At 49.0% G+C, this 26,156-nt stretch overlaps 1 protein-coding gene and 1 non-coding gene across 3 annotated transcripts in view; one reads left to right on the top strand and one right to left on the bottom strand.

The window, feature by feature from the left end:
- The window catches only part of LOC142585164 (cadherin-like and PC-esterase domain-containing protein 1), a 182,256-nt gene that overhangs the window by 44,491 nt on the left and 111,609 nt on the right, over positions 1-26,156 (top strand). For both annotated transcript variants that reach the window (XM_075695700.1, XM_075695701.1), the window contains exon 3: positions 24,825-24,946. In XM_075695700.1, the coding sequence (XP_075551815.1) occupies positions 24,825-24,946 (122 nt within the window). The remainder of the gene's footprint in view (positions 1-24,824; positions 24,947-26,156) is intronic.
- TRNAT-CGU (transfer RNA threonine (anticodon CGU)) lies at positions 10,724-10,796 on the bottom strand. Its single transcript has one exon. It is a non-coding gene; the product is annotated as a tRNA-Thr (tRNA).

The following is a 26,156-nucleotide window of genomic DNA, read 5'->3' on the forward strand; positions in this document are numbered from 1 at the left end:
TTTTTTTTTTTGCAAATTGGTTCATCCATTCACGTCTTCAATACTTGAGGCATTTCATTCTACGGTCGAACATTAGGCTTCAAGAAGCCGCGAAAAGGAATCTCACGTGTAGGTGCAGTAGGTGGTTTGTCAGCGGTGCGAAACAGGCCCGGCAATTAAGACGTGCGAAAATGAACGCTTACGACCTGCTTTTCATCTTCAAACTTTGCATCCTAGTCTAAACAATTCGTTGTAGATCAGCGTTTCGGATACTTTACACATGAATAAGAAAATGCGGGGTTAGGAACTGCACAGCCTCTCCTCCTTTTGGGAACCCTATGAGAGTATACAAATATGGCCAAGTGTGCCAGGACTTTCTTTCTTTCTTTCTTTCTTTCTTTCTTTCTTTCTTTCTTTCTTTCTTTCTTTCTTTCTTTCTTTCTTTCTTTCTTTCTTTCTTTCTTTCTTTCTTTCTTTCTTTCTTTCTTTCTTTCTTTCTTTCTTTCTTTCTTTCTTTCTTTCTTTACATGCTACTGCGCGTAATGGGTGGTGCAACCAGCCGCACGAGAACAGGACGAATTAAAAACAGTACAGGAATGTGTAGAAAAGTGTGTGCGGGTGTTTTAGTACAAAATAGAGAGAGAGAGAGAGAGAGAGAGAGAGAGAGAGAGAGAGAGAGAGAGAGAGAGAGAGAGTATATGTCTTTCTTTGTGAGACTGCCTCTGTGTGTCCTTTGCCTACAACCAACCCTTTCACCCATCTGGAAACAACAAATTCGTTCGAAAGAAAGAAAATAAAAAATAAAAAGAAAGTAAACAAAAGACAAGTCGATATAAAATGAGAGAAAGTACGCAAGGGGAGCCTGTAAGTAAGAAGGAAGTAAAACGCCACTTGTCCCTGGTTTCGCGAACAACACCGTGCGTTCCCAATCGGATATCGATCGCAGTTTGACAGCTTTCACAATTTACGGCCTCCTCGGTGACACTCACAGCGTCCTCCATTACTCTCGTTACAGAAGCCTATCCGAATTCTCTCCACAGATCCTAAGTTGGAACAAGCCGCAAACAGTTACAAATAGCCGGCAATTTCTTTTCTGCCACTTTCCCAAGAAAAAAAAAATAGTTTCGAAGGTAAACAAGGATACTCCTAAACCCACGTGTATCGGTGCCGCGTACGTTTCTCCTCTTTGCTCCTTTTCACATATCCGAGGAAACTCAGCTTCAACTTTTCTTGCCGCTTTTGTCGCGAGCCTCAGACCAGGCGGAAAATAAGTTACCTGCATCCTGTCTCCGTTGCCGTATACAATGGCCTGAACCGGCACGACAACTTGGCGTCTTCTACGCGACTTTTTTTTTTCAGAAAACGTGGCCCCTTGTCAAAGCGTTTTCTTTTCTTTTGCTTACTTTTTGGGTTGCATCCAAAGGTTCTGCCTAGAAGTTCGAAGCGTGTACAGGGCAGTTTAGGCGCAAAGTTAGCGCCCTGACAGCTGCCGCGAAAGTGAACAGAGCAGGGACAGATAGCCATAGACGAATCCGTGGTCTACAAACGAAACTTGGCATTCCGGAGGGTTCTCCGTAGGAGGATTTGTTTTCTGCGACCTTTCTTAGTGTCCTTCGTAGAATAAAGAAAAATAAACAAATGTGACGCGATAACACAACGTAAAGCTTAAAGCCCCGTTGTTTCTTGCCGTATCTTGGACTAGAGACGTTGATAAACCGTTGACTGCCAGCTTTTACAAACGGGGCGGAGGCATTTACTATGCCTTTTATACGAAACCCGAGGCAAGCGTTTATCTGGGCGGTGTGTTTTGACAAAGCTAGGACGTGCGCCGTAAGGTACGTTTAAGTTGTCGTCATATCACCGGTCATAATCGACAGCAACAGCTACTACAGTTCACTTTTATCCCATTTAAGCAAAAGCTCCATGACAGTTCCATGACGCCTCTCTTGCATATGTCGTAAGCTTTTAAATGTCCAGTGCAAACATGATGTGTCGCCTTAACGTCGCGTCCGGGTGAAGATATATCAATTCCTAAAAACGAAAGGCGATCCGTGTTGATAACAGCTTAACTTACGCAGATCTTCGTCGGACTTTTGTAAAGCTCCTTTCGCGTTTTATGATATCATCACCCTGTTCTCTTAAGCTTTGAGCAAAAGTGAATACTCACGGTTAGCTTAAGGTTCTTGGGCTAACCTTCCTACGAAACGATGCTTTTTTTTTTTTTGCTAAAGCCTCTCCGACGCTAGAACGCCGCTTACATATATGCGGGATGCTTGGCTCGGCGTAGGCACGAAAGCGGGGATTAAGAGAAGTCCTTGCTACCCATTTCACGGAGGACGTTGGCAGCTTTGAGGAAAAGAGAAAGGAAAGCGATACAGACGTTATGCGCTTCGTGGTGGCCGCTTGCTGGGCTTCGAAGGTGTGCGATGCGCGTTTTATGCCGACCGCTAAGCCGATGAAAGGTACAAGGACATTAGGCAAAAGGTGCTTAGTGTGGCCACGCTAAAGCCGAATGTCCAGGAGGAATTTGCGCATTGGATAACGGACAGTAAGTGAGCGAATTCATTACCGCAGTGCCTGCGCATCAAACGGGGCTGCATGAATTTAGTTGACGCGTGTTGCTGAAATGTTTTGCAGTTCTGCCGCGCGGCAAGTCCACCGAATATACTTAAGTGAAGTTCAGTGACTATATTACGGTAAATGCGAGAGACATGCTTTCGCAATGCGTCGCAACTCTGAGTTCTCGAATCCGTGACTGAAATTGCGATCACCGCATTGCGACGTGTTGTTTAGGAGCTCACTCGACAGACGTCCTGCCACTTCGATGAGCGAAGTGCAACTGACAGTGGTATATATATATATATATATATATATATATATATATATATATATATATATATATATATATATATATATATATATATATATATATATATATATATAGTGTGTGTGTGTGTGTGTGCGTGCGCGCACAGATACATATCATATATATATATATACCTTCTTTATCACATACCCTCATACATACATAGCCCTCTTTACCACGTGACCTGCTTCCCAGACTTCACACACAGTTTTTTTCACTTTGACACTACTAATGCTATCCCATTAAAAAAAAGGAAAAAGGACCGGCAATGTTGCGTGCCTGATGCGTAATGCCAAGTGCAGTTATGGTTTTACAAGTCCTGCTGCCTTCTGTAGATACAGAAAAAGGTGAGTACTTATGGATGTGATGATGATTTCATTGAAACTGTTTGTGATACACTATTCGATATGCGTGCACCACCATCTGAGCAAGAGGCATGTATATGAGATTACGTTGATCGTCACTCTCTATGTGGAGAGAGTTACCAAGAGGCCTTATTAGCTTTGCTTTCTCGCTCTTTATTTTTTACGAAAAACTGCTCTGCTAGTGCTGACCTCACTTTGCCGGCGTATTCATTGGAAATATGTCAAAAATTAAAATTAAATTACGGGGTTTTATGTGCCAAAACCACTTTCTGATTATGAGGCACGCCGTAATGGAGGACTCCGAAAATTACGACCACCTGGGGTTTTTTAACGTGCACCTAAATCTAAGTACACGGGTGTTTTTCGCATTTGGCCCCCATCGAAATGCGGCCGCCGTGGCGGAAGTATGAGAAGGACCTCAAAAATAACAACTTCTGAGTTTTCCAGAGCTTCTTCTCTTCGGGAAAGTCCATGCTGCCCTTACCTACCAAATTAAAAACAATAGCCCACATAAGAGCCAGGTTGAGCTACGCTTGTTTATAGAAGAAAACAGAATAAATCGATTTTCGAGCCTATGTTATTCGAAGCATGAATACATGTCATGAAAAAACAATCGCTTGGTACTAATATTTCTTCACCGTAAGGATGGGTGAAATCTTTCGCTCGGATTTGTTTCCGGCGAATTGCGACAAGGTCATCTCGGTTTAACTCTGGAAACGCCTCACCTTTCCCCCTCTACTTGCAAAGCCTTCGAGCTAACCCTAAAAAACGTTTTCGTCATCATCACTTTTTTTATTAAGGCGGCGCGCTAGATTGTTGTCACCAGTGTAAGAATATTCTTTTTTTTGCCCGAAATAGTGACAAAAGCACGAGTATTCTACTGTTCCCTTCTGTAAGTACATCGTTGAGTTTAGTCACTTAGTTAGTGTTTATGCAAGGACACAAGGAAGAGGCGCATGTGTGCACTCACTCACTCACTCACTCACTTCACTCACTCACTCTTTCACTCACACACTCGCTGACTGACTGACTGACTGACTGACTCACTCACTCACTCACTCACTCACTCACTCACTCACTCACTCACTCACTCACTCACTCACTCACTCACTCACTCACTCACTCACTCACTCACTGGCTCACTCGCTCACTTCACTCACATCACTCACTCACTCACTCACTTCACTCACTCACTCACTCTTTCACTCACACACTCGATGACTGACTGACTGACTGACTGACTCACTCACTCACTCACTCACTCACTCACTCACTCACTCACTCACTCACTCACTCACTCACTGGCTCACTCACTGGCTCACTCGCTCACTTCACTCACTTCACTCACTCACTCACTCACTCACTTCACTCACTCACTCACTCTTTCACTCACACACTCGCTGACTGACTGACTGACTGACTGACTGACTCACTCACTCACTCACTCACTCACTCACTCACTCACTCACTCACTCACTCACTCACTCACTGGCTCACTCGCTCACTTCACTCACTTCACTCACTCACTCACTCACTTCACTCACTCACTCACTCTTTCACTCACACACTCGCTGACTGACTGACTGACTGACTCACTCACTCACTCACTCACTCACTCACTCACTCACTCACTCACTCACTCACTCACTCACTCACTCACTCACTGGCTCACTCGCTCACTTCACTCACTTCACTCACTCACTCACTCACTTCACTCACTCACTCACTCTTTCACTCACACACTCGCTGACTGACTGACTGACTGACTGACTGACTGACTCACTCACTCACTCACTCACTCACTCACTCACTCACTCACTCACTCACTCACTCACTCACTCACTCACTCACTCACTCACTGGCTCACTCACTCACTCACTCACTCACTCACTCACTCACTCACTCACTCACTCACTCACTCACTCACAAAGGTGCACACACAGACCAGCAGGTACAGGTGCCAAATGTACGCTAGCCAATTTATGCTCAGAAACTTTTACCTCTCGCGCCGGGCCCGCGATAGCCTGCCAAGCGCGAGAACCGCGCGTCCGCTCTTCACGCGTTACAAACGCCTTGTCGCCGGCGCGTGTAGACGGCAACGTGCGCGCGAGCACACAGGCGCAAATTAGCTCGTTCTTCCTAATCAAACAGAGCCCTACGTCCTCGACGCCCCGTTCAGTCCGGGGCTGGTTCAGCGCGAGGCCGCAAGGAAAACAGCCGCGCTGTGCTCGCGGCGAGCGTAAACGCAAACGAGCGCTGGCATTAGCATGGCGGCGCGCCGAGGGCCGCCGTTTTCGGGCTCCTTCATAAACCTAATTAACCGCGGCGCTCGCGTGGCGCGGCGTTCGTTTTTTTTTCTCTCGGCTTGCGGTGCTGGGCCCCAGCCGTGTGCCGCTCGCTACGGCCTTCTCCAGGTGGGAGAGATGTAACTCGCGCCTCCGAAACGTTCGCCGCTTTCCTCGTGGGCCCCGTTTTGCGCTACACTGACACCGAATGAGTAGTTGCTTTCACACTCTGAGGGTCCTGGAAAGGTAATGGGGTTGAGGCGCGTTGGTTTCTGCGCCGCCGCAACTGTTTTATTAGAGTACCTGAAGGGTCGTTTTCAGTGTTATGTGTATGGGTTGTACGTATGCCTCCGTGCGCGTTTCGTGAGGCACGCGTGAGTATGTATAATGTGCGTTAAAGTGCCGACGTCTAAGGAAGTATAGCTTGGGCCTGCTTCGAAGGCGTCGGCAAGGTTTCTCCAATGCGCTTTTTTCTTTTTGGTTGTGGTGAGGATGTTTTCGCAGACGTACTTATAACTGCCTCAGGGGAAGCCGAGAGGGTGCACTATATGTACACATGGCAGTCGTGGGCTTCGTACGGTTCAGAGTTTATTGCAAACACGAAGTCGTTTGTTTATGTTGCCCCGAATGTTTCTTGGTGTACGTTTTGCGCAAGCATGCGTCATAGTCACGAAATGGTTCTTGTTCAGTTGCGGGAAATGTCCTGTGGGCAATACTTTTTGCCGACGCCTTTATTTCGTGGCTCCATAATACCCTCCAAGTCTGTAGCCGTTTGAAAGCAGCAACTTTACTGCAGTTGTAGCAACTAATGCTGATCCCGTTATTGTGCAAATTAGTATGATCAGGTCCTTTGTGCAAGTCTTTGTGTCGTCTTGCGGAGGTTACCATAGGTGTGACCCAAGAGTATTTGGCTGCTGTCGCATATTGTCCAATGCAAGACATATTGTCTAATACAAAACGTTTGTCAAACTGTGATCAATCAAATTTTATTTGGATGACAAATTTGGTAGGACGGCATCACTGCTTTAGTGGCGTTGTTTGTGATCACAGCTTCCGAAGTCGCGTTAAAAGCCCGAGCGACGGTGGTCTCGGGCCATCCATTGTTCCGATCCATTACTATACCTAAACTTCATTGATTCGCCTTGTTGACAAATTCCTCGGCTTGGCTTGGCCCTTACCAAGAACACCGTTCCTTATATTACCGATGCATCACGGCTACCGCTAAAGTTTCAAGGATGGCAGTGAGATTTTGCGGCATATATATACTAGACGTACACTGACCAAAACACTGATTATTTTCTCGAATACGACGTCCGACGGCAATAAACGATCGGATGCTTTAGAACAGTGAGAACAAAACAAGAATAACAACAATGTTAATATTACCAAACTTAAGATTAAATACTTTGGATATCACTTGCCAAATTTACGGTCTGATTATGAGGCACAATGTATGGGGGCGGGTGAGGACTCCGTATTAATTTTTGTCACCGGGGGTTCTTTAACGTGCACCCAATACAAGGTGCAGGGGCGTTTTTTGCGTTCCGTTCCAATCGGAATGCGGCCATGATCAAATTCACAATCGAGTTCGAGCTCAGAGAGAATAATGACAGCTATGAGTGCATCAAAACGTAATGTACGCTTGTCAAGGCAAAGTTGCGTGTTCGTGAATCCGACGCGCGCCAATATACTGTACGCGTGCTGTACGCGGGCTGTGCACGTGAAAATATTCGTAATTTTGCTAACCGGATTTCTTTCGCGTGGTCGTCATGTTGAGCGCTCATTTACTTGCGTTCTTTGCGCGCAATACTGGAACCTCAAAAGACCAGCGTTCGTTTAAGATACAAATGCAACACATTACGTGTTGCATTACGTGTAGCGCTATGGCTGAAAATAGCCGCAAAGCACTTTCTTCGAAGCACACTTTTGTTGGGATGCAGTATCCTAAGCTGCAATTAAGAGTTAGAAACACATTAATTTCTGTTTGTTAAAAAAGAAAACATGTAAACACCAAAAAGAAAAAAAAAACAAATTCGGCAGGGACGCTTAAGATTGATCATGTGTCAGAGCGCGAAAGCTATATAGTCTCTGGTGAAATAGGCCACACCTTTAGTCAACCACATGGCTTCGACGTGAAGTGTGCAATGACGCATGCACTAGGCAGGCCTTTAGCCCGCCAGGACCGTAGAGTGAAATCAACATTTCCACCCACAGTATGAACGATGCCTTTCCTCTGTGTGACTTTCATTGTGCCCTCCATTCTCTGACTATGCACAACTGGGGAATGCCGGGTTGTATGCTACTGTAATAAATACCACGAAAGAAAAAAAAAGAAAAAAAAAGAATAAAAATGCCGCCATGGCGTCGGAGGAGCGTCCTCGTCTCGCAACCCGGAGGCCCGGGTTCGATTCGTACCCAGACCGAAGTGTACCAAATTTTATCTTCACAGTCATTAACTTGTTTAAAAGAACCTCCCTGAGAAATTTGACGTCGGTCGGAGCATGTTGTGACGTGTTTTTACTGTTTGCGCGGTCGGCCAGTGCTTGTACCATCGCGCGGCCACGACGCCTGATCTTCGCGTAATGGGGCATATAATGTTTTCGCATTAAAGCATCTCCAGTGCACGAATTAAAGTCACAATGCGCGCTTCGAATGTTCCTTTAAGAGCACCCGTGGCAAACATTTCTGTACAAATGCAGCTGCCCCTCTTCATGAGATGAAGGCCATTCTCTAAACGAGAAAAGTATATCCCGAAAACAAAATTTAAGGAAGTAACTAACTTACGACGAAGAGATGCGGGCCTTACTTTTAGCTGCTTGTTTTACCATCGCACGTAGTTTGTTCCTTTCTCTGGTATCTCTTTTTCTTTTGTATCGTTGTTTTCTTTTTCTTTTCTTTTTATTCGGAAAGCCTTGCTAGTCATTTCTGCTTTTTTTTTCTTTTTCTCGGAGCCGCAATTCTAAATCGGGCAGATACATTCTGTCCCACGCCCGCATTACTGAGCGCATAAAACATTAGTTCCCTGCTCGTACGCTTCGGAACGGCCAAGCACAGCGGCGCCCTGACCAAGCGGCCGACACGACGAAGTGGGAATACATTACAAAGCGTCTCGCACCAGAAGCAGATTGCGGAGAGGAGAAAAGAGAGCAAGAAAGGAAAGAGAGAGAGAGAGAAAAAAGAACGGGGGAGTGAGAAGAATGGGATCAGTGTTGCGAAGGAACGCTAAATTCAAAAGTACTCTGGCACAGAACCACACAAAGAGAGAGAGAGAGAAAACGAACAGGTAGAGAAGATGGAGAACGTGAGACAAACGGCGCGACTGCACCACCTCTCGCGGGTGCCGTTATACGTGCGAGAGGTGGCGGACGCAGGTGGATGACTGTGGATGGTGGAGGAGAGAAGGGTGCACCAGGCTGGTTTAAACGGTCCACGGACGCCAGCGCGCCACACCAGAGCAACGGTAAACGGGACCTCCCCCCCCCCCCCCTTTCCGACGTGCGCCGCAGTGCGTCCTCCAGATTTACGACTTCCGACGGCCGCGCGAGCACGCGCGAGAAGAATGGCCGAAGCGCGGCATTCTAGCAGCAAATGAAGGTGTGTATAGGAAGCGGGAGTGGCGAGGGGAAAAATATATGGAACAAACAGCACCACGGCGGCTGTAGCTGAGGGCTTTTCTTTTATTATTGACGCGAATAAATAAGGATAGGTTGGCTACTCGCTTTCACGCGAAAGAAACGCGGAAATAAATCACAGGTCACACGACGTCGCAAAGGTAAAACGAAACGCCTGATGAAATGGCAGTACGATAAGTCCTCGCACCGCCAAATGTCACTGAAGGGAGGAAGACAAAGACCAAAGGATCGGTGCCGCTGCTTTAGCCGCGTTGGCGCTTGGCTGCAACTGCTCGACTGCTATCTGCGCTGGGCCCGACTTGACTGGGACTTCCGCTAACGGTCATTAAACCAAGTAGCATTTGGTGGAGGTGCGGGGTACCCTAAGGACTCGCCCTGAAACTCCGGAGCCGCACTTTGCCCGCCGCTACCGCCAAGACCATGCCAGACGACGCCGGTGAGCGACCCACTTCAATGCCTGCGGTGCCGTTCGTGAACGAGACACAGCTGTGTTCAGTGACACCGCCGATACGGAGAGAGAGAGAGATAATTTAATTGAAAGAAGGCAAAAAGGTCGGCCTAAGCTAAGGCGCTCTAGCCTGCTACTCAGGCTACTGACGTCGACGACTGGCTTTCAGCGTACGAACGGGTGAGCGATCACAACAAATTGGACGCTTTGATGAAACTCATCAACGTTATTTCGTATCTTGCTGATATCTCCAAGCTATGCCTCTGAAAACATGAGGCAACTGTTGCGACATGCCGTGACTTAATTTAAGACTGCCTTCGTGAAAGTGTTTGGGCATCCGCCCGTGCGAAAGCTTCGCGCCATCAACGCCTCCGCGAACGAGCGAAACAGTCGGGCGAGAATTTCATTATTTATATCGAGGACGTCATCGACCTCTGCAACCAAGTGAGCCCTACGATGACTGAGGAAGATAAGATTAAACAAGTCCTCAAGGGCGCTGAATACGAGGCTTTTCAAGTGCTCCTGGCCAAGGGTCCCACCACCGTTGCAGCCGTAGTCGCTTGCTGCCAAAGCTTTGACGAATAACGCCGGCAACGAGCGTTCGCCCGCCGAACTGTTCTGTTCCTCATGTGGCCTCCCTTTCCGGTTTGGCGACTGCCCCCGGACAGACTGATGATGGGCCTCTGCTGCCTCATATCGAAACCTTCATTCGGGTAGATGTGGCCTGCCAGCTTTCACCACTCCCTCTCACCAATGAGCTTGTCCAACCTATGTCCTCGGTCATGCAGCATGTCATCCGCGAGCAGGTTGCAGAGGCTCTTCCGCCTGTCCAACAGTAACCTCTGGTTGCCGAACCGCTGACGTACGTGGAAGTCGCGTCGCGTCCCAGACAGACAAAGCCTCCTATTCGACGCCACATCACCATGTGGTCTTCTCTACAGCTTCTCCTACGGTCTCTCGCGGGGCATGTGGCATATATAACGGAGAGGAAAGGAAACCGAAGGGCCCGGATTTTATTAGTCATATCATAAGAATCCAATAAACAATGCCACGAAGGACAGCATAGCTGATATTAGTTGTAGTTCTTCTTAACTGAATCAAAGAAGTTAAATGGAAATGAAACTGGATGAAAAAAAAAAAAGACAGCTGGCCACAGGTGGGATACGAGCCCACGTCTTCGCATTACGCGTGCGATGCTCTGACCAACTGAGCTACCGCGGCGCCGTTTTGTAATCCACTTTCTGTGGTATTTGTGTTTACTAGAACTAACCTTCCGAGTGTTAGCCTGCGCCACCACACACGGCTTTGGCAGCGCATCAGGCAGCATCTGGCAGCGCCTTTCTGTCTCAGGCGTCACGTCTATGAAAACTTTGTGAGAGAGGGCAACTGGACAATAAACCCGCACATGCTGCCTAAATGCATCAAAGTTGCCGCATTCGAGACCGTCGCTATAATGAATGAGAAGAAAGGAAACCTAGGAATCCGATTTTATTAGTCGGATCATAAGAAGCCAACAAACAATGACCCTAGGCACTTCCCATTTCCCCTATGCTGCGAAGAGAGAGAGAGAGAGAAAGAGGGGGAGGGGGAGCGTGGGCTTCGGCGTCTTCATGTAGGACGTCACTAAAATCACAGCACGCCCTGGGGCGAGAAGGCAGCCACGCTAGAGGTTATGCTCTCCCTTTGGGCCTGCCGGGCAATACTAACTGTCACGCGGCACACTGAATCCAAGTTATGAATGGTCGCTTTCCGCCCCGCACATCTCTTCTCACGACTCCCCGTTGGGGGACTTCTTTGATTATGTTTATTAGGCGCCTCGTATGACTTCGCGAGATGCTGCGTCGTTCAAAGGGCTCTGTGTGTCTCTCGCTGTGATGTACCTTCGCGAAATTGAGTGCCGTGACTGATGAAGAGGAATGCTTCGGGGAAACACAGAAGGCCCATACGGGGGGCGATTGTCGAGTTGTGTGCCCGTGAGCCAGACGTGGAAGGTTGAATGCAAGGCGTGTATGCGTGGCTTCTTCGTTGTTTATACGGCGTTGCGGTTTCGGTGAGTTGGAAACAATAGCATTCAGTTAAGAAGATGAATCGCACTGGCTCTTGGTTAATATTGTTCCCGGACGAGCCTGAAAAAGAAAGAGAGGAAGAAAGAAAGAAAGAACGAAAGAAAGAAGAAGTGAGACAAAAAGTATAATCAGCATGTTTTTGGTGTGTCAATGTTTCTAGGCTAATTACAACATCTGACTCTACTGTTATTCGCTGTCACAAAGAGAGAAAGAGAGAGAGAGGCAAGGCAGGGAGGGAGAGAGGAACACTGCATTGGGAGAGAGGAAGAGTACAGTAAAGCAAAAGAAGCAAATGGAGAAATAAAGAAAGGTCAAGTGATGCGCGCGTGCCCACATAACAGCATTCAGCATGCAATAACTGGCGGTCGCCGAACTTAGTTGTCTTTAAATTGTCCAGCAGTGCTCCTGTGACCCACAGCGCGGATAACGGTCGAGATATAGTCCCAGTATGTTTCTTTTATCTAAACGCGCAGTCCTCAAGGCGGCTTAAAGAGGCACGCGATGCATCTATTTCATTGTCAAAAGAAGTAGAGGAGATCGAGGTATGTTCTATGGTCTTATCGAAATCGTCAAGCCCTGCACGATACCATCCCGTCACGGAAAGAATACGCGTTCGTAAAAGCTATGTCCGACCACAAGTGACACAGAAGTGCCGTCGCATCTAGATGAACCAGGCAGTGGTCGAAGGCGCAATGAAGGGTCAAGGGAATGGAGCTCCGAGTTTGCGCATTCCGGTGAATTTCGATCACCTAATGAATTTCGGACGAGATAGTGCATGAGGTTGCCGCGGTACATCAGGTATTGACGATGGCACAGGCACCCGCTGCAATGGTTGGTTTGCGGACCGCGTTGCTATGTCGGCTCTTTCGTTGCCTATGGTGCCGCAATGACCCTGCATGCAGACACTGAAATTTGATTATGTGTCCGTTTTTCAACAGCGGGGCGGTGAGATTGTCTATTTCGGATACATGCTGTCGCGAAGCAGCAAAATGTTTGTTGAGTGAACAGGCCGAGAAGGCGCCAATATTGTTTCCTTTGAACCGTGAGGCAAAATAACATAATTACATATATGAAGTGGTGTTGCAAATATTAGCGCTCACATGTTCTAGAATTTGCTGCAATTATATTTTATTTTGTTTGCAAATTATCGTCTGTAATGGTTAGCCTAATTGTTCTTCATGCATGACACGAACATTCTGTGGCTGAAAGCATACCTACGGCTATTTGAAATAACATGGACATGTAACAGGGTGCATTTGAGCTAGTTGGCAACTTATGATGGCGAAGCTGCTATCCTTTGTTCGCGCAAAGAAGGGAGACGTGAGATAACTGAAGAATTAAGTGCACATTAGCTTGCGTTTGGTATTGTATAAAACGTTCACCGAGCTAATTACCAATAAAATCAGTGCAACACTTGACTTCAATGAACCAAGAAAACAGGCTGGCTTCACGGAGGCATATTCTACAACGGATCACGTCCATGTCATCAAACAGATAATTGAGAAAGCTGCGGAGTACAATCAACCTCTTTGTACGGCTTTCATAGATTATGGAAACGTATTTGATTCAGTAGAAATACCAGCAGTCGTGGAGGCATTGCGTATTCAAGGATTACAGGAGGTATACATGAATATCTTGGGAACTGTCTACAAAGATTCCGCAGGTACTTTGGTTCTCCAGACGAAAAATTGAAAATTGCTAATGAAGAACTGGGTCAGGCAAGGAGACACAATATCTACAACGCCATTCACTGCATGCTTAGATGATGATGATGACAACATGTATTTATTAAAGGATGGCGCGAAGGCCTATAATGGGGAATAGGAAGAGGAGGGAGGAGGCGTATTCAGAGCCGTCCTAGGAGCTGCGCGTCCTTGGCGAAAGCCAAGAGCGAGTCCAGAATGGCCCTGTCAGAATCCATCGATCCAGTTGCCGGTCTAATCCACTCCTCGTAGGACGACACTCGCACCGCCCTCAGGTGGTGGTCCCGCTGTTGAGCGTGTCGCTGGCACTCCCAAAACAGATGGGCTGCGGATGGCCGCGTAGCCATGTCGCAGTCAGGGCACCTGTGTGGCGTATGGAGCGCTTCTTGGTCCGCGGAGGCTGTGGGATGGCCGGGTTCCTGCGATGGAAGGGAGTTGGGAGACGGAGATGGAGGGCGTCTTTCCCGGCGTGGCCGGTACTGTCGCCACCGTTCCAGCACATCCGGTGTGAGGACGAAGCCGGAACGGAGCCTATGCAACAGCACCTGTCCCGACCTGGGAAGGCCCGCTGGAAGTGGGTCTGGGTCTGAGGGCACACTCGCACGGAGTTCCCTCTTGCGTCGGTTGGCTGCTGCTCTCAGAGCTCTGTCGGGGTCATACGGGGCTCCATTTGTCGTGTTGCCTGTGCTGGTTGTAAGGGCTTCTGAAGGATCCCGGGAGACGACGCGGTTGGAAAGAAGGGCGCGCGCCGCCTCGTGGGCTCTCTCATTTCCCTCGATGCCCTGGTGACCAGGGATCCAATGAAGTGTTGCAGTGACCCCGTGGGCTTCCGCGCGCCTGAAGGCCTGCTTGACGAGGAGTACTTCCGATGATGATGTGTGGCGCGACTTGCAGGCATGCAGCGCATACTGAGAGTCGGTGTATATATCGATGTGTTTTGCTTGCGTGGTGCTTGAAACTCTATCTAATGCCCAGGCTATTGCGCGGAGTTCAAGTTCCGTTGGGTCGTCAGCATCAGCAGTTGTAAAGGTAGAATGTGTCTCACAAGAACCCACTACGTGGTAGGCGACTGCTCCCTCGTTGGTGCGCGGGTCGAAAGCTGCGTCAGTGTACACTTGTTCATGGCTTGGCGGTGCGTCTGCCAATGTCTGCACATGACGCGCAGCGAATGCTGCCCGGCGGTGCGCATGTTGGGCACCCATGTTTCGGGGCGTTGGTGTAGTGTCGACGACAGCAATGTCATCCCACGGTGAGAAAGTATTCGAGCCATTAGACTGGGAATGCTTAGGAGTGGGGTTCAACGGCGAATATCTCAACAACTTTTGGTTTGCAGATGACATTGCCCTGTTCAGCAACACTGGGGATAACGTGCCACAAATTATTGAGGACCTTAACCGAGAAAGTTGAAGAGTTGAGTTCAAAATTAATATGCACAAGACAAATGTAGAGTTTAATAGCCTGGCAAGGGAACACGAATTCATGATCGCCAGTCAGCATCTACAATCTGCGCAGGAGTACGCTTATCTAGGTCAATTACTCACAGGAGACCCTGATCATGAGAAAGAATTTACAGGAGAATAAAAAATGGGTTGGAGTGCATACGGCAGGCATTAACGAATCCTGACTGGGAGCTTACCACTGTCGTTCAAAAGAAGTGTACATTCATTGCATTCTACCAGTTCTAAAATATGGGGCAGAAACTTGTAGGCTAACAAAGAAACTCGAGAGCAAGTTAAAGATTGAGCAAAAAGCGATAGAATGAAGTATGCTAGGCGTAACGTTAAGACACGGGAAGAGAGTGGTGTGGATCAGAGAGAAAACGCAGATGTCCGACATTTTAGTTGACATTAAGTGAAAAGAAAATTTGAGCTTGACAGGCCATATAATGCATTGGGCAGGTAACCGGAAGACCATTAGAGTTACAGAATGGGTGCCAAGGGAAGGGAAGCGCAGTCGAGGACGGCAGAAAATTAGCTGGGGTGATGAAGTTAGGAAACTTCAGCTAGCTCAAGACAGAGGTAAGTGGAGATTGCTGGGAGAGGCCTTCGTCCTGCAGTGGGCATAGAAATAGGCTGTAGCTGCTGATGATGATTGCAATACCTATTGGAGTACCTATTGGAAATTGTTGTTTGCGTCAGTCCACGTAGGTGAAAACAAGGCAAAATGGACCTGAATCTGTTTTCGGGAAACGTTTTCCTTGTTTAAACTTGTTATTCGAGCAAAAGAAAAAAATAAGTAAGCTGGCGGGCCACCGGGACGCATCTGACGCGATCCGCGTTGTTATTGGTTCCCCGTCCGCGCCGCATGTGTGAATTCGCGGAGGAGTTCAGCGCAACAAACATTAAAGAATCTCACGCACGAAGAGGCCGACGGCTCATTCGCTACACCTGGAAATTCGCAAGTGCGAAATCGCAAGCAATATTGCTCCATCACAAACAGGCTTAATAAATATAAATAGGTCCACCTTCTCTCCTTGCCATAATCAGTCCAATATCTTATAGATAACAGAAGAAACACACGAGGCTTTTGCTGCACAGCAAGTGAACTGTCTTCGGACACCTTGCGCATACCGTGGCTCGCACATTCGTTTTACCTCATCGTCTGGTCCCTCACGGAACAATGGATAAAGATTTCCCACACCCACAAGAGGTGAAAGCGAAAACAAATACAACTAAGCTTATCCGAGACAAGAGGAAACGATGATGGCAGTGGAATCGAGGACTAACGAAATTCTAATCGAAAAAAGAAAATCTGCAAACAAACCCGGCTTGCTGTCGTCCACTCCAGAGAAGCAACGAGCTGCCGCAACGAGGCTCGCAAACAAGGCGGCCGTATGCAAACAAGGCTACTGCACGTGTCCCAATTACAAGCGCCATGAGTACGCCGTGAAAACCGTTCTTTTCTCGCTCCTCTCGTCGCTCTGTTCTTGTAGGAGTAACAGGTGAAAATCTCGTGTGCGTAAGCAAGGTGGTCGGTTAATTAGACCAGTGCTGAAATTACCTGCCTCCGCGAACGCGCAACTTTCGCTTCGCAAGCGTGGTGTGCACGTGCTTTGCTTCCTACAGAATTGCGGTGATTTTAGAAGTGCGAAGGTCTTCGTCGGCGTAGGCGCGGACGTCCACTCCAGTTTGCGAATGAAGGAGGACAGAGAAGTATGTACCGTGAGTAAAGTTTCGTTCGTTCTCCGTCCTCGCTTCACCGCTGGAACTTGAAGCTTCTCGGACGATGATCGGCAGTTGTTGATCAAACGCAGACAGGAAGCGATGCAGATCAGATGTACAAGAAATATTTATAGGTAAACTTTTCTATATACATGGCAGGTAAAACAAATACATTACAAACTTGAACAATTGAGAAACAAAGTCTCACTCTTCGACTGTCTCAATGACTGTTAGAGCCCAGACTCGTTTTAACGTACATAGTACGGAGGCTCACTGATCTATCAGCAATCCTGATTTCAGCCAAGTCTGAGGGACAGCATGTCGTCCCGATTTTTATAGCCCAATTACACAAAGAAAAAAAAGGCGGTAGGGCCGTTGGCCCGTCCCACAGGTTCAGTTGCCAATCAGAGTCAACCGTTTGTTAAGCCACAACCCACAGGGATGGGCTTACTCTTCAAAATAAACATATTGGAAAACAAAGCTATTTTCCTTCTTCCCTAAAACTCCGATGCCCTCTCATTTCTCCGTAGTTAGTGACGGGGTCAGCAAAACACGCCAGGCCCGAACAAGTTATCGCTAGACCGTTTCAAATCCCAACGGCGTCTAGGCCACAAATGTCTCGGAAGCAGGGGCATCGATACCACGTAGTGCGGCCGTACTCAAAGTTTGTCCGCGTGGGAGACTGATGGCCCTCCTTGTACTTCAGAGTTATTGTCTACAAGACAAAGTTCTTCGAGTGCGTGTTTCCAAGACGCCGTCGTCCGAACGCACTCTTTACGTGTGCCCCGCATTCCTGCAGCGTGCACTGTAAGCTGGCCTTCGACACCACACAGGCAGTCGCACCCAACAACAAGGCTGGCGATTGCGTTCCGGACGCGTAGAAGATTAGGTCCATGCTCACTGCTGCGGAACGGGGTCAGAGTTGCTAAGCCCTTCTTAACCTCGGCGGCGCCTCCAATTAGTCAGGCACTCGGGAGCCACACTCACAATACCTTGTACAGCGGTCCCTTTCAAGACTGGTCTGTGTGGACTCGTGTGACCGTCGGCGGACTGCCAACACCGTGCGCACAATGCCGACTTCCCGGAATCGGCACTCGCCCACCTGGCACCTGCCGCGACGCGTCACCCAACACCGCGCGGTGCCTGTGACCCCACATAACACAGCAACTGTCGCCCGGCTGACACGGGGGCAAGTGAACCCCCTCTCTATGCACAACGCACGTGGCCGATTCGTGACACTTAAGAACCCGAACAATCAGAGCGACCTTACACGTCCCTCCTAAAGAGTATACTGGGCTCACAATGTGCCCAGCTATACTACAAGAGCCAAAGGGCGCTGTATCGTAAAATTTAGGCTCTGAAGGTTCCGTCAAAGAAAATTGACATACGCTGCCCAACACGGGTGCTGCGGAGCCCGTAAGGAACAGGAAAATGAACTAAAAGGACCACGAAAAAAAAACAATTTTCTCACAGCGATAAAAGAAAAGGGCGAAAGCTCAACACATTCATGACAGTGAGCATGCAAAAGAAACACTGATGTATGTACAGGAACACTCCAACGCACTGCACGGCACAACAGCAGCAAAGTAACATATGCAGGTTATATACATAGTATGTCCACAGTCTTATAACCCTCACACACATGGACGACGACAACCACCGAAAGTTCCATCAAGGCTGAACTGTCCCACGCACACGTCCTTCGGGTGGACGGGAACATTCACGCCTGTCGTAGCTGGCATGGCTGTTTCTGTCTATCCTTTCTTTTCTGCTCTTTACTCGGTTGGCTCCCATGAACGATTCGAGAGTCTTGACAATGCATCAGCGTTGGCGTTACTTGTTCCTTTCCGGTGACGCACCGTTACATTGTAGCGCTGTAGTGAAAGCGCCCATCTTGCTAACTTGGCCCCCTGCGGGGTGCTGGTTGTCAAATATGACAATGGGTTATGGTCAGAGACAACATTCACCACTGCTCCGAAAAGCCAGTAGTCAAATTTCTTGAGTGCCCAAATAATAGCAAAGGCTTCTCTCTCTATAGTCGAACAGCGCGCCTGTGTCGGGTTAAAGCGATGGCTAGCAAAAGCGATCGGCTTTTCTTTTCCGTCCGCTGACATTTGAGCTAAACAGGCACCAGCCACCGTCGCCGACGCATCAGTGAATAGCCAGTACGGCTGATGAGGCTCAGGAGTGTTCATGGCGACAGCCTGACAGAGAGTTAACTTTTGACTTTCGAACGTGCACTGCGTATCTTCTGACCATGGAATTGAATTAGGAACCCCTCGCCTTGTCAAAGTTGTAAGCGGGCTCCCAACGTCGGCGTAGTTCTCTCTCAGAGTTGAGGGCACCGCAATTTCACCCGTCCAAGTTTGCTGCAATATTGATAGGGACCCATTTGGGTTTCTACCGTACAATAGCCTGAACGGAGCCACCCCGGTGGTATCATGCGGCACTTCGTGATACGCCCACCGAACAAATGGGATCAGCTTGTCCCACTTTCTTCGGTCCCGTTCTATTACAGTATACAACATATTTTTGAGGACTCTGTTCCATCTCTCAACCACTCCGTTGCCCTCAGGGTGTTCGGCAGTGGAGAACCTGGGTGAACAGCCCAGTTTTTCTAACATTAACTGTGTCAGTTGAGATTTAAAGTTAGTACCTTTGTCTGAACAGATCGTTCCCGACACTCCAATACGACTGAGAATTTCCAGTAAAGCCTCGCATGCGGCCCTCGCTGTCAGGGATCGGAGCGGCACTACCTCATTGCGTCTTTCTTCTGGTAGGACCAGTTGTCTGACCTTGACTCCCGCTAAGGAATCCCAATGGTACAAAAGTCCGTCTGACACGAACATGCTAGCTTTTCCATTTCTCGCATCATCCGAGGCCTTTTTCAGGCTTTCATCGGCTATCTGAGCAGCTCGAAATTCCTCCCGCTGACTGGGCACCCCATTGATATCTTGTATCAAACTATTCCCTTGCAATTTAGGGATTTCATCTGTCATTTCTTCGCAACTTAGACCGCAGTCTGGCTCAGTGTTATCGACCATTTCGACTGATCGGACCCGAACGGAATTGGCTACCCGCGGAATATTTTCCTCTCCAAACTCCTCTTTTTCCTGCGCCTGTAGTAGTTCCCAATCTTCCTTTGACAGCAGGCAGTCAACCCCGTTTGCAAGTTCGTCTGTAACCGCGCACACCAGATCGATCCTCTGCGGTTGTATCACAGCCCCTGGGCGATGCATGCCTACGGGCAGCGTAGCTAGGTTAGCTCGAATGGTGTTTCCAAATGCCGACTCGAGTCTTACTGTTCGTGATGGCTCCTGTAAAACGATGGGCAACATACTTTTACGGACGACCGTTATCTCACTACCTGTGTCCAACACAGCTTCTGTTGCTATATTCCCGCACATGATAGGGATAAGGTCCAGCTTTGACCTCCCTGAACTAGCATTTTGAGCTACGACTTGCACTCTAGCGCTTAGCACCCTTTCTTGCTCTGGTGGAGGTTCTTCACTTACAACAGCAACCTTCTGTACCCTTTGTTTTTGCACAGTCGGCGCCTTCCCCTGCTGTTCTTTATTTGAAGCTTTTGGGCAGTCTCTGGCTAGGTGACCCTGTACATGACACACGTGGCATTTTAAGTTTGTCCTCTGCGGGCTAGCTAGTTTTGAGTGCTGCAGCAGTGAGGCTGTTGCGGCTGGCTTAGTTGCTCGTCCTTTCCCTTTAGCTTGCTCGAAAGTCTCGAGCACTTTCGCCACCTCCACTGGCTTAAACCAATCTTCACCCTCCCGCAAAAGAACATATTCAAGGGCTTCTGAGCTTAGACTGGCTTTCATACGGTCAGCGACCATAAGCTCCGTCATAGCTTCTTTGGTGTTTGCATTTCGAGATTGAAGGTAATAGGCCAAATAAGTTCTCCCGCGAGACGCGAACTGAGCCCAAGTTTCCTCCTTTCGTTTAGATGCCTTTTCAAACCTCTCCAAGTATTTAGCTGGCGTGAGCTTAAGTTCATCTAATACCGCCTTCTTTACAGTCTCATAATCTGTACATTCCTCGTCATTGAGGCCACGCAACAGATAACGAACCCGCTCGGCCAGCGCAGGCATGATCAAATGTACACGGCTATGTGCTGGTACTTGAAAAGATGCAAACAACTTTTCGACCTCATCAAACCATATCGGAACGTCAGCGTCACACGGCAACCGGTATGCCTTAAGCACTTTAGCACATTGTGCTATTCCATCCGTGATGGCACCGCGCCGATCGCTTCCTTCCGACACCGAAGGCGGCCTGCTCGACTGCTCGAGCTCCACTCTCCGTAGAGCAATGCGCTCGCACTCTAGCTGTAGGCGCACCTTTTCCAGCTCCAGCTCCAGGCGTCTCACCGCCATGGCTTCTGGATCTGTCGTGCTCGGAGCCTGAGCAGCGCCTTGCGTCTCACTATCCATTTCAGTATCCGACGTCTCAGACTCGGTCTCTCCGACGCGTTGCAGTTCCTGCCGTCTCTGACCCTCTCTTTGTTCAAATGCAGTATCAATGTTTACGTTAGCCTCAATCGCGTTTGCTGTTCTGCGCGTGAACACCATTAACCTCACTGAACAACAGCCATGCCAACCTAGACAAAACGCAAGGAATCCCGCTCACCCGTTGCTGCTGGGGGCGCCGCCTGACGTCCTTGTCCAGATGAATTGCAACCCTTGCGGAATTCGCTGGTGGCCCTCTGATTCCTTGCGCCTGGCTCGCCGCTCGTTGCTCGTTGTGGGGCTTGCCGATCCTGTCGTGCTGCGCCAGTAAAGTTTCGTTCGTTCTCCGTCCTCGCTTCACCGCTGGAACTTGAAGCTTCTCGGACGATGATCGGCAGTTGTTGATCAAACGCAGACAGGAAGCGATGCAGATCAGATGTACAAGAAATATTTATAGGTAAACTTTTCTATATACATGGCAGGTAAAACAAATACATTACAAACTTGAACAATTGAGAAACAAAGTCTCACTCTTCGACTGTCTCAATGACTGTTAGAGCCCAGACTCGTTTTAACGTACATAGTACGGAGGCTCACTGATCTATCAGCAATCCTGATTTCAGCCAAGTCTGAGGGACAGCATGTCGTCCCGATTTTTATAGCCCAATTACACAAAGAAAAAAAAGGCGGTAGGGCCGTTGGCCCGTCCCACAGGTTCAGTTGCCAATCAGAGTCAACCGTTTGTTAAGCCACAACCCACAGGGATGGGCTTACTCTTCAAAATAAACATATTGGAAAACAAAGCTATTTTCCTTCTTCCCTAAAACTCCGATGCCCTCTCATTTCTCCGTAGTTAGTGACGGGGTCAGCAAAACACGCCAGGCCCGAACAAGTTATCGCTAGACCGTTTCAAATCCCAACGGCGTCTAGGCCACAAATGTCTCGGAAGCAGGGGCATCGATACCACGTAGTGCGGCCGTACTCAAAGTTTGTCCGCGTGGGAGACTGATGGCCCTCCTTGTACTTCAGAGTTATTGTCTACAAGACAAAGTTCTTCGAGTGCGTGTTTCCAAGACGCCGTCGTCCGAACGCACTCTTTACGTGTGCCCCGCATTCCTGCAGCGTGCACTGTAAGCTGGCCTTCGACACCACACAGGCAGTCGCACCCAACAACAAGGCTGGCGATTGCGTTCCGGACGCGTAGAAGATTAGGTCCATGCTCACTGCTGCGGAACGGGGTCAGAGTTGCTAAGCCCTTCTTAACCTCGGCGGCGCCTCCAATTAGTCAGGCACTCGGGAGCCACACTCACAATACCTTGTACAGCGGTCCCTTTCAAGACTGGTCTGTGTGGACTCGTGTGACCGTCGGCGGACTGCCAACACCGTGCGCACAATGCCGACTTCCCGGAATCGGCACTCGCCCACCTGGCACCTGCCGCGACGCGTCACCCAACACCGCGCGGTGCCTGTGACCCCACATAACACAGCAACTGTCGCCCGGCTGACACGGGGGCAAGTGAACCCCCTCTCTATGCACAACGCACGTGGCCGATTCGTGACACTTAAGAACCCGAACAATCAGAGCGACCTTACACCGTGTTTAAGGATTACCTTCATCATAGTCACCCGCAACGTCACCACCACCACAATCATCATCATCATCATCATCATCATCATGTACAGGTCTGCTGAAAAGAAGTATAGATGGTTTGTATTGACCTCATCATGGTCGTCATCTTGGGGGTCGAGAAGCTGCGTAAGCAAGAAAGGTGGCAGCTCGACAATACGCCAGGCGCACATTGCGCCGTGCGAGAAATTGATGACAGTGATAATCTGGTGAAAAAGAGTCACCATGAGGAAGCAATATTATGTACGCGCGGTGATATGCTGCAATGACGCCATCGTGACCACCATGTACGGTTACTACCGCGGTGAAACGCTACGTCTGTGGTGTCACGCGAAAACCACCCATACAGGCCACGACATATAAGCAAGGAATTGGCCTGACACCGAAAATATCGATGATACGCTGCAGGCTTACTACAGCTGTGATGCGTATGCCTTTGCGAACGCAGGTTTTCAAAGATAACTCCTGGAAGTGTATTGTTCATCGTTATTTACTGTTAGTAAATGTGTTTTTGTTAAAGCATAGTGTTTTGTTAAAACATAATGTTATTTGGCCTGAGCGGCGCTGAGCAGGAACGCTGCAGCATTTCTGCTCAGCGCCTGAGGCTGAGGCACTTCGTCTGGGGGGTGTCATCGCCGAGGTCTTGATCTCTGAGATGCACTGGCGCGTTCATTTGATTCTGCGTGATGACCCCGGTGTTTGTTATCTCAATCCAAGCATGTTCCGTGCAGTTGCCGACAGGTTAGGACCAGCTGTAATCATGGTCTGGTTATTGCACAACATAACAATTTGGCAGTTTCGCCCGAAGGACGAATCATTGACAGCGATAGCAAGGTTTAGCGTTGCGCCGGAATTCCTCGGACGTTGTTCTTACTATAAGCGCGTGCGACATGTTGGCGCGACGCAGCACTCTATACAACTCCTGCTGGGAAGAAGAAACAGCGCCCTGGCAGCTAGCAGGCGTCTCACACTGCTCGAGCGCCGCCTGTACAGTACAGTGCTGCAGGCTTCGCACTTTGGGGGCTCGCATGATGCGACCGATGGAAACCATCGGCCTTAGGTCAGCGTCCAGTGAAATATTAGATAACGTTAGCATGACGTTCACTGCTCAGGATGGATGGTAGCGTGCTCGTAGTTTGTGTGCCCGCAACGTTTACATGCCAGCAACGGGGGGCATGGGCTGTCCTTGCTTCGTCCCCGGGGCCATTGAGTGTAGCATACACGGTGAACCCGCTTCGCTTCCCCGTTTTTTGTATCCAACCGCACTCCGCGTCTCTGGAGACTCCCTAAACCTCCACGCGCGAGCCGCGTATGCCCTGTCAGCGCGACAGTATGACGGCGGCGCTGACGGCATGAATACGCCTCGAGTGTCGGTATAATTCATATGGCAATAAGATGACCTGCCAACGACAATGGCCGGTGCATCCTCTTTCAGAAAGTGACAGAAAGACATTAAGCTCAACGATGATGATTATAATGGTGATAAGATGTATTTATTAAGGGATGACTCGAAGGCGTATAATGGGGAGTAGGAAGAGGAAGGGGGGAAGGATAAAATCGTCACAGACGATTATACTAGGCTCCATCCCCGTAGAAAATTCCGTTGCATCTGACGTAGCCATGCGAGTCTCCTGCCCAGGTTAAGAATAGGCACTGCTTTTACGTGGCAACATTTTCATCGCATCCAGCGCGCGGACGGGCTAGGCTGATTTGAGAAAGTGGAGCACGGTGCTTATTGCTTGCCCCCATTACGAATGTGAACGGCAGGCAGTGGCCCCTTTGTTAGCGTCAATCAACAACAGGCCCTCGAGTGAAAAAGTGTTGTGGGCCTTTGACCAGATATAATATGAACGAAGCGAGCCATCGGAACTCTCTCAGAGTTTTTCGTTAGCGCAGGCTTAGATTCGAGCCAGTGAGCGTGCCCTCCGGGACACGAACGTACATAACAGCCACATCCCGCTATCCCCGTTGCGACTTCTCATACCACTCTCTTTCTCCTCTTCTCTTTCCCTCGGAGCCAAGCAGCAGGTTAAGGAACCCGGGCTCACCTTTCCGCGATTGCTCTAAAGGAAGACACCCCCCTCCCCCCCCCCCCCAAATCTCTCTCTAATGCGGAATCTCTTATTTAATGTTTCTGTTCGATGCTGCGCTTGCCATAACCAACGCATCAAGCCAACGAACACATTTCTTTTAACCACGTGTTCTTTTTTTTGCTTTTTTTAACGATTGCAGGGCTCAGTGATGCTCTGCAAAGGAATTCAGTGGACCATGGTGGAAATCAGCGCAACCCGAGAGATGTTCAGCCGGCCAGATCAACCACGCTCAACAACAGACTGCGCAAGATGCTCGTCGAGGTCAGTGCAATGACCTTTTCAGGCTGTGATTTGAAGCTCTCAATTGTTTAACGACTTTCTTCTCGTCACAATGTCTCGAAAGCTGAGGTGAAGCAGATGTAAACGAAGAGCACGAAATAATGTTTTACGACCCCCGTGGATTTGTACACAACAAAGTATAAGGGTACTTAAATGTGAACAGACGTGCTTAGACGGAGTGAATCATTCTACGCGAATCGGTGGTGAAATTAGCTTGTTTTCCATGGATCGGCCACACGCGTACAGATGTGCATATACAATATTTACCGCGAAATTGCAGGCTTACGCTGCAGGCTGTTGCCTGTGCCCTTTCTTTCTGAAGTACATCGAGGCAGTTTGCTGCACTTTTTTTTACACGATTGTCTAAAATGATACAGGCTTCATTTTCGTTTTCCTTACACCGGTAGATAAAAGCTGTGCGTTTAATCTTGCGGAATACCTTTCACAAACATTACTGCAACTCGCTCCGACTTCTGTCCCTGGAAAACTGCTCTTAAAGATAAACGCGCGTTCTCGCTAAGGAAACGTGACCGTAGAAGAAGCCTTATATCTCCTTTCTTTGAAGTACAAGTTCGTACGCGCGAGCGTTCTTCATGAGTCTCCGTATACCAGACGCCGCGCACAGAGCACTTGCCCGCTCATGCTTCTGCACAGTGGCGCACAGACCGCGTCTGCCGCGTGAGGCCCGGTGCAGTCGTGGAAATCAGGTTCTGCACCGATAACGGTGGGATGTAAAGGGAAGTAGGGAAGGCGGTCAGGCTTGTCGAGCGCAGTTTCTCCTCTTGGCGATAAGGGAAGTCTTCGCCATGCCTGTCGGCCCACGACACGGTTTGAATGGCGCAGAGTTCTTGCAAGGAATTGCTGATACATGACGTTAGAACAGAGGGTAGTTGGGGATAAATGGATGCAGGGCTTCAGCACCATAGGGAAGCAGAGAGGTGGAATCGTAGACAGTCGCCAGGTGGCAGCGGGGGAGGTCCTGGTATATAGTAGAGTGGCTGACGCGCACGCACGCTCGTTCGCAGTGAAGAACGTCTAAAGGTTAGAAAAATGCGAGACGGGAGTGAAGTCCGAAGAAGCGTGTTCCGCTATCGCTTCCCGCCGCGCCTTTTTCTGGAGTCAGCAGTATACGGTGTAGCTCGGGATCCTCTTCGCAAGAGCTCACTCACGGCATGCGGCAGCACAGTCAGCA

The sequence above is a fragment of the Dermacentor variabilis genome, chromosome 6 (assembly GCF_050947875.1).
Source record: "Dermacentor variabilis isolate Ectoservices chromosome 6, ASM5094787v1, whole genome shotgun sequence".
NCBI classification, from domain to species: domain Eukaryota; kingdom Metazoa; phylum Arthropoda; class Arachnida; order Ixodida; family Ixodidae; genus Dermacentor; species Dermacentor variabilis.